General features: G+C 40.2%; 2 protein-coding genes across 4 annotated transcripts in view; both read right to left on the reverse strand.

Annotated features, from left to right (window-relative positions):
• LOC139139800 (ly6/PLAUR domain-containing protein 6-like) overlaps window positions 1-3,913 on the reverse strand; it is a 97,371-nt gene extending 93,458 nt beyond the window's left edge. The window contains exon 1 of one of the 2 annotated variants that reach the window (XM_070708722.1): window positions 3,694-3,913. The gene's annotated coding sequence lies outside the window, so the exon portion shown is untranslated. The remainder of the gene's footprint in view (window positions 1-3,693) is intronic. The other variant, XM_070708725.1, reaches the window with a different exon arrangement.
• Window positions 3,914-6,229: 2,316 nt separating this feature from the next.
• LOC139139772 (kelch-like protein 24) lies at window positions 6,230-11,543 on the reverse strand. 2 transcript variants are annotated; one of them, XM_070708676.1, is made up of 2 exons: window positions 11,501-11,543; window positions 6,230-9,134 (listed from the first exon to the last, which is right to left on the reverse strand). In XM_070708676.1, the coding sequence occupies exon 2, from the start codon at window positions 9,131-9,133 to the stop codon at window positions 7,337-7,339; it is 1,797 nt and encodes a 598-aa protein (XP_070564777.1). In that variant the 5' UTR covers window position 9,134; window positions 11,501-11,543; the 3' UTR covers window positions 6,230-7,336. The 2 variants fall into 2 exon arrangements, with proteins under 2 accessions (XP_070564777.1, XP_070564778.1); XM_070708677.1 differs by having other exon boundaries at window positions 11,212-11,524.
• Window positions 11,544-13,272: the final 1,729 nt, after the last annotated feature.

Consider the following 13,272-nt stretch of genomic DNA (forward strand, 5'->3'; position numbering starts at 1 on the left):
CGAAAGGGTCATTGCATTGCATTTGTTAGTTGGTAACCTATACTTCAATACATGAAGGCATTCAACAATAAGATAAAAGAAAGATTTCAAGAATACACTTAGTCAGATTTTAATAGATCATGTGCCATTGTGAATAACATATGTTCAGCTAATCCAATTACATTTTGCCAATTTATTCCAAATTTGTAATGGCAATGGTAGGAACACTGCCAGCTGCTACATGGAAAAAAGGCAAATTATATGGAGTAAAGTACGCTAGCTAGGAGGAAGGAAGTGCCTCTATGATCACAGCATGGAGGTAGTAGAAGCGCATATGGAGGTGGTACCTAAGCTATCATTGCATCAATATGTACTGATCACAGTACAATCAATTTATGACCTACTGTGACTCAATGCAACTATCATCATGGAGCAGATCTGATTCTGATCATTAAGGCATGGATCTCCATGATTAGATCTGATTCTGATCATTAAGGCATGGATCTCCATGATTAGATCTGATTCTGATCATTAAGGCATGGATCTCCATGATTAGATCTGATTCTGATCATTAAGGCATGGATCTCCATGATTCAAGGTACCTTCTGTAAAGCACTGTCACAACAATTGTTTGAGTCTGTATAATTCTGTATTATTTACACCTCACGTCTTATACAGATATTGTGATTGGCTGAGCCTTACTCGCGTGAAATAGAACAAAACGTGATAGAACACAGGTGATATAGCCCTCTCGCATTTGCTGATGTAGCCCTGTTGCGTACACTGATATAGCCCGCTACCACCTTCTGGAATACCGCGCATCCTTTCTGCGCGTACATCATCACGTGCATTTGCTTTGTATTTTCTGTAAAGCAATATTAGTTTTTGAAAAGATACAAGAAATTAGCTCGACCTGAAGTAGACAACATTAGTACATTAAAACAAGAACAGCTTTAACAACACTGTCTTCAATTTTCGACGTTAGTTTAAGTTGACCTTCAACTTCATGTAGCATTGCAATCGAGCAACAAATAGAACGTTTCACTGTGGCGAGTCTCGATCGACACTTGACTGCATTCAAAGCAAATTTTCGAAAACAAAAGTGTTTGTTCGCGGTGTAATAAAATTAATTACACATGCTAGCACGGGCAAGATCACGATTTGTCAGGGTCAATAATGCTAACTTTTTATGATCTTTATCACTATTTCTGGTTCTACTCAAAATAGCGTATGTTAAGATACACAGTTACTCAGCTCGTCAACTCAGCCTGTTCATTTGTAAACTGCATTGTTATTACTGACAAGTGAATTGTGGGCCACAATGAATAACAGTGCATTTGACACATATAGAAGCTATATTGACAAGCTAAATAGTGAGTGTTTCAAAATTATGCTGGGTGTAGAAGAAAACTTTGTAGTTGACATACAAAATATATATTATTGACGTGAATGACCTCACAAAATTTCTTTTGTCAAAAAAATATGTCAAGGTAGCAGACTGTAGAAAAAGATAAATTTCAAATATCTGTGCTGGCGGTAGCAGATAATTGGTGACCAAACAAGGATGTACAACACAGACCCTTTCTGGGGTGATACAACACTGAAACATTCAGGAGGCTACGAAGCCCACTGCCTGCTGTTTAATGTCATTTTCCATCCAACCATACAATAGAGTGCAAGTTGCGTCAACATATTTCATTTGGCTTCTGTCCCTGGTTTGGCCTGCAAAACCTATGTTTACTTTTTCTTCACGTAGGAAAATGTCTCCCATCCCAAGTAACTGACTTTGGAGGTACAAGGCATCCATGCTCTGACCATGGAGGTACCATCTTCTGTTACCTCCATGCTCTGACCTATTGTGCATGTCATGCATCTTTCAAACACAGTATTTCTGACCAGTGAATAAAGGGGTTTAGAGATGTGTGAATTGAAGCTTTTACATTTGTCAACAAGTAGTGAAGTTTTATCTTGAAACAAAGGATCTAGTTTGGGAAACAGCTGTTCACAGCAGGGCTATCTACTGCCTTTCAATACACTGACAAGCTCTCCCCTGTTGGTAAACAATAGCCCATCTTCTCGACAATACAATAGGTGATATTTGGTTAATGTCCACTGTCTAATGATACATCATGTATGGAGTGACTGTGATCGAATCTACTGCTTCAGTTGTTGCAAGAAGGTAGGAAGGGCTTCCTGCAAGATCAAATCATGGAAGTAGCGGCCTATTAAAGTACCTCCAGGATCACAGATAGCACAAAACCGTCGGGACGAGATCTCGTGGCACTGAGGCAGTGTCTATAATCTCAGGCTTCCCAGGGTACTGGGAAGTTCCTGTATTACTATAATTACTACAATACATAGGGGTTTTCATGAAGCATTGATTTAGCTCGGCGTGGCAGGGCCGAAATCTGTCAGCAAAATATGTTAGACAGGAAAAAACAGGTGCCGCCACTAAGCTGTTCGTGCAAAAAGGTGTTCGTGCGAAGTTTTCAGCGGGCGGGCAAATTTCAAAACTAATCGGCGGGCGGGGAGAAAATATCGATATTTACTGTGGGCGGGGAAGAAACTTCATTATTTTCAGCGGGCGGGGAGAAATTTTGACAGTGGGCACCTGAAAATGCGTATAGAGGGAGGGGAAAGCGGCGTGGTTGATAGAACTTGAGGAGAAATTAAGCGCCTTACTTAGAGGGGAGCAATGTTCCAAGTATACTGCTAACTACTGGCATGGTTTTGTGTTGATCTGGGTTGCCTAGTGGGCATCTAGTTGGCAATGGGGAATTTTAGTAGTGGGGAGAGGGCAGCGGGGAGCTTGAATTGTTGTGGGGAGCGGGGAGCGGGCAGACTGTAGATACCGGAGGGCTGTGGGCATCAAAATTCAGTGGGAGGGCACATTTTCAGTGTATGCCAGTGGGAGGGCAGTTACGAACAGCTCTCACTTTCCCCTCCAAATTTTAGGTCAAGGTCAAAAATAAGAAAAATCGTTATATCAGCCTTCAAAACATGTTTTGTGACGATTTTGCAAAATTCATGAAATTTACCAGTTGGCGGCACCAGAAAAAATATTACAAAGAGTCTGACCAACTGACCTCCGACAACCTGACGCGACGCGACGGAGTCACATAATGTTTGCCACCGCATCAACCGCCTTTTCACAAGCATACTACAACCTAAGAATAATTCTACACTAGACTATACGAGGCCTCCTAAACCATTTAGCTTGGGTTTTATTACATGTAAGGAGCGAATGTTATACATCCCAGATACCGACTGTGCAGCTGTTCTTACCTATCGATATTGTATATGGTGAGCGATATTACCACAACCAGCGGTATTTACACAGGTTATCGTAAAGTTGCTTGGATAGTTGTTCCGAGGCGGGCGGCCGCAGGTCGCCGTTTACTTGGAAAAAAAAATGGAGTATCCCAAGTCACTCAGTCCAAAACAAACTTGGCAACTAGCTATTATGCAAAACTTCAACGTACACAGTATATGGTGGAATTTTCAATAACTACTCTGTGAACCAAATGTAGGTGAAGAAAACGTTACCTGAAATGAGTTAACGTTTAATCAAGTAATTGCATCCTAAATTTTACGGGTACAGGCGGAGAAAAACGGAGGTAAAAAAAGCGAAGCGCGGCATTTTTGAAAGAGCCCACGAAAAAGTCACTACGTTATGCCTGAGTATTTGTCGAAAAATATATATATGAAACTTACCTGTGGCAAAGAAAGCCGGTATGTTGTTAAAATAAAATAATATACAGACTGAGTGTGTTACAGAATGTGACAGTCTGGTTTCTCTACAGTCTATATGGGCAGCTACAAGTTTTCGGTTTACTTGGTCGGATTCACGGTGCACGGTGGCGTTGGTAGATCAAGTTTGTTTCTGAATCATGTGAATCAGGGTGCCAGACTGATGAAGGATTCGGAATTTACTATTTCCTAATAGGGAGGTTAAGCGCAACAAAAGTTCACCTGGGGAGGGACCTTGTGCAAGAGTCAATCGATGTGCACCGAAAGAACAGGCGTGCTGTTTGCTGGGTAGTTTTTATAAGTGTAGTTATTCTACGTTTCGACGTTCTCTTCCGTAGCCTAACCTAGGTGATTAGGCTACGGAAGAGAACGTCGAAACGTAGAATAAACTACACTTATAGAAACTACCCAGAAAACAGCACGCCTGTGGATGTGCACCGAAAGAACAGGAGCGTAGCTTAAAAGAAGTGAAGAGTTCTCTCAAGTTTGACCTCTGAAGTCGTTTTTGCTTGAGGCCGACGGTGCATGTAACATTGGAAGACTCAGTAGTTGCCAGAGCGGTGTAGCCTGGTCCAGGGCGCGCTCAGGCGCAGCCGAAGAGCGCACCTTTTTCAGAGGGCGCACTAATAGACTAGCCTCAGCTCAGCCTGCAGCCCAGCCTCAGCCTATCATAGCCGAACCCATTCACCTCGTACGTCATCCACATCATCTGAGAAGACTTGCACGTCTACATCACAGGAGCAGCCGACCAAGCAATTTTGATAAATTGTCACCGGAGGTGTTTTTACATAAAATATATTATTCTTTGGTATTTTGAACGACAAGTCCGTTCATAGCTGTAATTTTTTTACATTTTTTTTGGTATTTGTATTGTTTGTATCAGCTAAGTTTCTTGCTCTGTTCCCTATCATGATGTTGAAATGCGTTGTGTTCGGCTTGTCATCGCAACCTGTATATGTGTAATGTTCCTAGCAGAAAGAGGATGGAACTCATGATGACAACTGAATATAACCTGACCTGCAATTCATTTGGCCTCAGGAACACTGCATATTCTATACGCAATGCATTGCGTTGGCTGAGCTAGTAGGCCTATAGACTGGCAGTTCAACATACTGTCGGGAAGAAAGAAATGGCAAAGTTACTGATAACAAAATAAACACAACTTTCAGGTTACAGCTTTCTTCCCTTTTAGATGTGGTGGGGAAATGGAAGCTGTTACAAAATAGCCTTTCTGCTACGATTTGAAGATTGGTTCAACGCCCTGACACGAAAACTCTTATCTCCCTGGCTTATCTCGATCCAACAAATTTACACGAACAGGTTGTTGGTTGCATCTCTTTACCGCAATTGCAAGGGCTCTCTGTTATGACAGTATCTCTGGTATTTCACCGATAACAGTAAGTCTCTTGTATGATTGCTTAGGCCGCATTCACAAACTCCTCTGGAGGGGAGAATCTAAAAAAAATTGTCTCATTTTTTTCAAATGCCTCCCGTAATAAACTGAAAATTCGTTAAAACGCCCCCTTTTGACGTGCTAAATTTTGAAATTCCCTCAAAATAAAACCGGCCTTTTTTTGGAATGGTCACATTTTTGATGGCTTTGTGTTTGTGTGTGTCTGCGTGCCTGTGTGTTTCTCTCTTCCATGGAAGGAGGGCGCGCGCTGTTTTGACATATTTGTCTCACAGGAAAAAAATCATCCTGTAAAACAGAAAAAAACAGCGATCACATAAAAAAGGTTTGGAAACAAGATGACTTCACTCACCTGTCAGGAAAACTGAACATGCTTAATATAATTGCACAAAAGGGACATCAGCTGTACCTTTTGGACAATTTTTCAGTATGTTTTGTTCTGTGTATCAACTGCAGTTCTTGTTCTACTTCCCATAGCATACAAGAATGACAAATATTGTTTGGCAAAATACTCTGTGTATGTGTAAAGACCGTGATCGTTGATGGCAAATGAATTCAAATGAAAAACTTAAATTCAATTTTACAACTTTTGTAATGAATGTGTCTGATGACACATAGAACAAAATGGCTGCAGCAGTTAGTTCTATGTGATCTAGGTTGCTGCTTATGGGTGTTAGAAAGTACCTGTATGTTTGTGTATGTATTTTTAACAAAAAATCACTGTCACTCCACCAACCATAAATACACATTAATAGAGAATGCTTATTTTTCGTATAATTTATTTTTTGCGACTTTTCATTTGAGAGACAACCCAACACATATTTCATATTAATCACGGACAGTTTCGTTTCGAGTCCCCAATCCCTTCAAATGCCCCAAACATACCCGTGGTATTTCCAAATTCCCCCCCCCCTCAGAGGTGTTTGTGAATGCAGCCTTAGGAGAGAAATACACCGACGAAATAATTCACATTTAGTTGCCTTTGTCATGTGTGTCGGGAAATTAATGAATACTTTTCGGTAGTCGTAAACTTTACGTCGGCCATACTTTATACTGTTAAAGCTGATCAGTAGAGAAAATGACTAAAACTTCTTTTACAAATGTAATTTATTGCTTTACCTGGGTAAAATCAATGCTATTATTAAGAACAATAAAACAGCACTAGCGAAATTAACCCCATCCAGCAGTTCAAGAACTCTATACTTGCAAGAGTGGTACAAAAACGCGTAACCACCTCACACATACATACTGCACCACTCACCGAACCGAATGGGAATTAAATGAAGTTACTTTTTAAAAGACAGTTAAAATATAAGACGGCATATTTCATTTGACATTATCAGGCATAATAGCAGAAGATTTCAAAGTTTTGAAAATGAACACATGTGACATGCCTGAGCACTTTACAGACTGAGTACAGTGTGGCCAACACAATAGCAATGCATTCTCAGAATCGGCTCTCTTGCTGTGCAAATTGCGTTTGAAAAGAAATAATAGAAACATAATCCACTACACTATACTTTTCCGATCCTGGACCTAGGAATGTCACAGTAATAACTTCACCTCCTGTCGTCTATTTTGACCAGATATCCCTACTTCTCTCCACACAGTCCTCCTTTCGCCGAACCATCTTCCTTAGCAACAGACAATCATTGGCAAACAGTAGACTCATGCGTGTTTTGTCAAAACATGCTGCACGATTGAAAGTCAATGTGTCAGTGTCATCTTTAGAAAATGAGAAAATCAATCTTTTTAACATGTACATTTTAAATGCACAGAATGCATTTTATAGTATGACAGCGAGTTTAAGGTGGGAGAATTATTATGGAACATCTGTAAGTACATGTCTGTAAGTATACAATGAAATTTCATTACAATCGCAAGATGAATTTTTATGCCTGTATGTTAAAATAGAGAAAATAAATATTTCCGTCGATTTGAAGTATCCTTTCTGATTATTACAAATCAGAATCGTAGGAAGACGCTCATATCTGTAATTCAAGCGTGATTTGTTCCATCTATTTATATTACACTTTGCAGGCAGGCATTCTGATAAGTATGTTTCCAAATTCTATGAAAAAATAAACATTATTGATTCGCCATCGGTCGATTCTGTTTGCCACTGGCCGGATCTATCATGCCCTGAATGCATGGTACTATTAGCAGATTACATAGTCTTTTTTGAGGAACATCACATTACAGGTCTCGACACCAGGGTGGTTTGCTTATTGTAACGCATCTAGGTGACGCTAATGGCTGCTTTAACTTGCCAGGCACCTCCCAACGGTCTTCAGTTGGATCAAAGCAGTACATCTGATCCGTGTAAGTACCATCATCCTCCGACTCTCCTCCCATGATGTACAGTTTGCAGTTACACACAGCGCCACCACAGTTAATATATTGTCTGTGTTCTTCTATCCCTGCAATTGAAGGGAGCCATTCCTCGGCCATAGCATCGTAGACGTATAACCTACTTGCATTCTGGAAGAGGTAAATATATCGATCAAAAACGACAGCATTTACATCCTCCATGGGGACTTCAGTTGGTATGTCCCTGAGATCTGTCCAGGTATTGCTTTCACAGTCGTAGCACTGCATCACGGCATTTGAAGGGACCCTAAAGTATGCTCGGCTAAATACATAAATTCTTTTTCTGAATACAGCCATTGCAGACAATACCGTACCTTCTGCGGGTGGAGTCAGTGATGTAAGTTCTTTCGATGTCATATCGTAGCGTAGAAATGGGGTTTTGCTTTCGTCGTCATCCGGATAGAATCCGTCCTCTTCCCCAACAATGATGTAAAGTATTCCCTGGATAATCATCCATTTCACGAAGTGATTTTCAAAATAGCTTTCTATTTTCTCAGGTATGTCTTCATCATTCCACGTTTGATTGTCAAGATCGAACGTGCGCAGCCTTCGACCATACGGGACAAAAATTTTATTGTTGAACATCACTGGATCGTCCGCGATATCGAAGTGCATAGCGTGTGTTAGGAAGGTCCAGCTATCATTTTCGGGGTCAAAATAGCATATTTTATCGTCTGACGATGACCTCCAAGGGGAAAAGCCCCCTTGACCACGTCCTGGCAAACCACCAACAATTGCCACTGCATTACCTTTCCGTCGCTCTGAAATGTCACAGTTGATGATCATCTTATCCATGATACCCATTGCTAGTTCCCAGTTCACTGTAGAGACGTCTTTCTCCACGTGATCGATGAGGTACTCCGTATCTATGAGTTCAAATGTCACGAGTTCCAGTGCTTTCTCTAAGTCTTTGCAACGGGAATCCGTATCATGTCGAAACCATTTCATTACAGCTTCATAGACAGTTTTTTCCCGGTCAACACACAGAGCAGTGTCTGAGATGAAATCACACAGGTCATCCACAGACAAATCTAAATACTCGTCTTGGCAAGTAACAAGTTTGAAGTGTTCCAAGGCATAATTCTTGGCTCGTCTACAGCTTTCGGAAAAATTAAGTGATTTCAGAATCTGCCAAATACCCAAACAGTTGGATGCTTCTATGTGGTCAAACATAAAAGATAAACACAAGTCTACCAAAGAGAAAACTAACACCAAGTTTGCTACTTCTAGCAATGCCTGTACTCTGTCAGAGGTTATGGAGATCTTGCCCGTGTACATGTAATCCAGAATCGTTTCCATGGCAACAGCTTCCACACCATTTATGGTAACTCTGTGTTTGTTGCTTTCTATCATTCCCGATGAAAACATACATTTGAAGTAATCACTGCCGTTTATCAGTACAACTTTATGACAGGGAAATTCTTTACCGTCAACACACAATACAATATCAGTGAACTTTCCCTGTTTGCGACTGTCATTCATGCCATTAAGCACAGAACATGTGTAGTCTTGTCTCTCATAGTTTTTAGTAAGGGAAGATTTCTTATCAGTATCTTTGTTAGTTTCTGAACCAGTCTTTAGCCTTTTCATATGCTGTTTATCTTTGTTCGCATTGCAGGCCATTCTGTGAGAGAGAGAGAGAGAGAGAGAGAGAGAGAGAGAGAGAGAGAGAGAGAGAGAGTTTTGATAAGGGTGAGAGAGTTTTGATAAGGGTACAATTTACGCTTCATTGAGTTACCATGATGATTGTACCGGCTTTCGCATTTGTTTATCAGCTCGTCGTAGAATTCCCGTATTTACAACGAGTACTAATACCGTACTGATGTCTGTCTACATTTCCAACTTTCAGTCTGTCCACATAGAAACAATGCGAAATTTACCTTGTCTGGTTTCAATGATATCTGTTTAAACATCCTTCAAATCAAGTGTTTTGCCAGAGTTCATGACTGTTATTTCGATCAAGCTACTTTTAAATCATGCTCGTTTCGTCAAAAGAACGTTTAAGCAGTGTTCTAAGTTCAAGGTAGAATGTGCCTTGGGGGCAGATATGTTACAATAGTTTTCTAGCCGAAGCCTTGTTTAGGTTATTTCGAAGCTCCTAGAGTACAATGAAGCTTGGACCGTCTTATATTTGTGAAAATCGAAATTTTAATTTATTTACATAGTGTTAACACAGGGATGGCGGCAATTTCGAATTTCCAGTGTCTGTGAATTTACATGGTGAGTTCCTATTTTTTTCCTTGATTTTGAAAGAAAGCAGTTTAACGTTTCCCTTTGGAAGTCGAAAGTTTAAGTCATTCAGTTTCGAGGTGCGCATGTCCGTAATAATGTTTCCAACCATATAGTGAATCGTCCAATAGAATCATGATATTTTACATTTACAAAAACGTAAACCTGTTGGTCAATCGGCATACTCATACATTTGAATTAACTCAATTAGCACGAGACGAACATTTCACAGACAGTGGAACTAAGGTTGATTGCTAACGTATATGATCTCACTTCCGGATAGTTATCAGCTGAAACTGTCGGTGAAACGAAATATTTGTTGTTGTTTATATTTCCTACCAGTTTTATTTCGTTTTGTTTTGTTCGTGTACAGCTCCTCCAACACGAACTATACTGTTTCAGGTTTATCGACCTTTGACGTAAGCAGGGCGACTTACTGTTGTTAAAGGGGCTATATTCAGTTGCTGAGTCACTCAGCACCATTACGCGTTTTGCGATCGCATCTTTTTACACGTAGACACTTGGACATACCAGGTTTGACGTTATATATAAGATCATAGCCGTATATTTCCATGAAAACGTGAACGAACGATTCGCCCGAATCATATGAGAAGCTGTATATGAATGCTTAATGTGACCGAGTCATTGGTTCTTTCAGTCCATGTTGCCAATAAATTATATTTCGTCATTTCCGTCATAGCTAATAATAAAGGCGCTGTTCTTCGGGACATGTCAATATTTACCTTCCATGTTTTCTGTTTGTGTGTCATCCATGGGGTCGTAATTCTTTATAGGTTGATCAAAGGACAGTATCACGACACTGTAGAGAGTTGTGTACAACAATTATGGCAAATCATAGACTGTAAAAATGATTTTTTAGGGTCCGTGGCTAAATATGCCTGTGAACCACAAGTACTGTAACACGGAGGAACTTATATGTATTGGTCTTGGGCAAACGTTTACGCCTACCCACGATGCCCACAATGGTGATAGAGCTGAAGATCGCAAAATCGACGAGCACCACTGAAAGCTTTAAAAATATAATTCAAAGATTCATCGGCGGAAAACCGACTCTACAGGAATAATATCTGCCAGAGGTCATAAACTTTTGGTAGAATGACCGTGCCTCCGTGGTGATGTAAAAATGCATTCAGTTATGACGACATTGTTTTGAACTGAAACGCCGTAAAGAGGTGTAGCGCCATAGTATTGGCACAAGTTAGTAAAATCATGTTATGGTGTTTTGTGTTTGTATGTTTACTTCAGCAGCTTGAAACATGGCATACCCTGCATACCGTATATAAATATAGAATAAACAGTCTCATGACCGTTACACTAGTAGTCACATAAACACTACTCCGATCAAACGTATACTTCTTAATAGATGGATGAACATGGACGTTATAGTGTTACGTTGTAGTATAGTGTTTGGTTGCCGTGTTGAGTTTGTTGTCATTGTAAAGCCACATTACTTTTAGGAATAGACTCTTGTAACAATCCCGAAAATATAGTTGTGTCCGTTCAGAGCGAGTCTAGGCTACGGCCTTCATGCTGAGTTGAGACCGAAACCAAAACCTGTACCCAACCATAGCTATATGAATATGGTCTCTCCAATACATCGTATGTAAACACTCAAACGGTCCATGTTACCGCTAGAAATATGTCTCACCTGCCGTGAGATACACTGAATCCCCTGGGACACATCATCTAAAATGTATGACTACAATAATCCATCTAATTTAAAGATCAGACGCAACGTACCTGCTTGTGTCTGCTGTGGGAATTCAACCAGGAAGTAAACCACGAGTTTTGATTGGTCGGCTGAAGCAACACGTCATTGATCATTTGCATTAGGGTAACGCACCTGGTTTTTGTCTATTTGAGACAATGTTATTTGTAAACTTTGTTTAGGCCCCATAAATACTGTATTCGGGTAATGTTGTGAAAGCCACGACTTACTCTAAGCTTTAGAGGCTGTCAGACGAACGTCCTCTTCTTACGTGGTTCATTGCCATATTTATTCCGTCTATTGACGAGAGATGTTTCTCCGTCATAAAGGTAGTTCTTTATAGATTTGTACCGACCCAACACTTTGAGTTTTACATCTCTTTACAATAAAACTGCCAGACAGCTTCATGTTGATGTAACTTTATGAACAATACAAGTAGTATTATCACCAATCGTACAACGTCACAGCATCGTCGTAAGCTGTCAACATAAGCTGTAATCGACGTGACGAAAGTTGTAGACACGAAGAGAAGTGCATGACAACTTGACCAAAATTTTAAAGAGTTAAAAAAATTTTCCCACCCTCTTGCACGTCGACAAAGGCTAGCCACTGCAGTCCATTTTCCCATATTCATCTCAAAATAAATAATTATTAGATAAATGACAGGAGTGCTGAGAAGTTCACCGTGTGATGTATGCAGAATCACACAGTATATGTACGGTCTACTCAGTTCTGAATAGGGAATTATATGTACTGCTATATGTAAATATTCCTGATTTGGTTTGCGTGTCAGTAGTTGGATGTTATGACCCCAAAAAAGGAAAATAGACTTAAAACCGCATCGCCGCATAATTTTTGATCCTGGTAGGTGGATTTATATGTGTATGGGTGTTGAAATGTGGAGAAACTGTTTTCGTACATTCAGACTACCGTATGTTAAAAATTTATAGGAAACTGCGATGAAAATATAGGTCTATGACGTTTCCACCAAGTCTTGTTTTCAGAGGTACAAATGAAGTTACTTTGTACAGAATTTATATGTTCACGAAACGAAACAATTTTGCCTGAAACATTTAAATCTATTTATCGAGGAAAGTAGAAGAAACTTTACATCTAGAAGATGACAATGCTGAATGCTGGAAGTCTTAGCCCAACTCTGGTGAAATACAGTAAAGGTATCTCTTCTGTTGGAGAAAAGTGAGACAAATGTGCATGGATTAAAAAGGTGTGTATTATTTTACGAAATGACTAAAGGAAGCCACGTGTACCTCTATATGTTTGAAGCACTCGGTCTTTTACATTGGGGTTTTGCACAGTCCCTCGTGGGCTATTCAGCTCTGGGACTATTCGCCCCATAGACGAGTGTACAAAAGCGAGAAACAACCCTCGCTTCTGTACACTCGTCTATGGGGCGAATATCCAAGAGCTGAATAGCCCACCAAGAGACTGTGGGTTTTGCAGAATGCATTTCAAACAGATTGATGTGTTCCAATGGCTCTTGTATATATCAATACACGGCACGGCATACTAGTGCACAGTTTCTACTGCCTGTTCTGAATACATGGACACCCCGTAGGTCCATGTGGGAAATTTTCGGTCATCATGGCAGGGTTAATGGTTACAATCTCCGATGACGTAAAAAGCGTTCTACAAGGACAAGATTGTCCCTTTCCGTTAGTTACTAAGGGTCAACAATCATTGTTATTATTATCAGGTTATTACTGAGCAAATTGATCAACTGAGAACAATTTTGAAAGGAGGACAAAAGACTAACAGGCAGCGAGGACTACTGCTTTAAATGTAA

Source organism: Ptychodera flava, chromosome 9, assembly GCF_041260155.1.
Source record: "Ptychodera flava strain L36383 chromosome 9, AS_Pfla_20210202, whole genome shotgun sequence".
Classification (NCBI taxonomy): Eukaryota; Metazoa; Hemichordata; class Enteropneusta; family Ptychoderidae; genus Ptychodera; species Ptychodera flava.

What these genes read in the sequence shown, in the direction of transcription:
- LOC139139772 (XM_070708676.1), bottom strand. Translation starts at nt 9,133, where the DNA reads ATGGCCTGCAATGCGAACAAAGATAAACAGCATATGAAAAGGCTAAAG.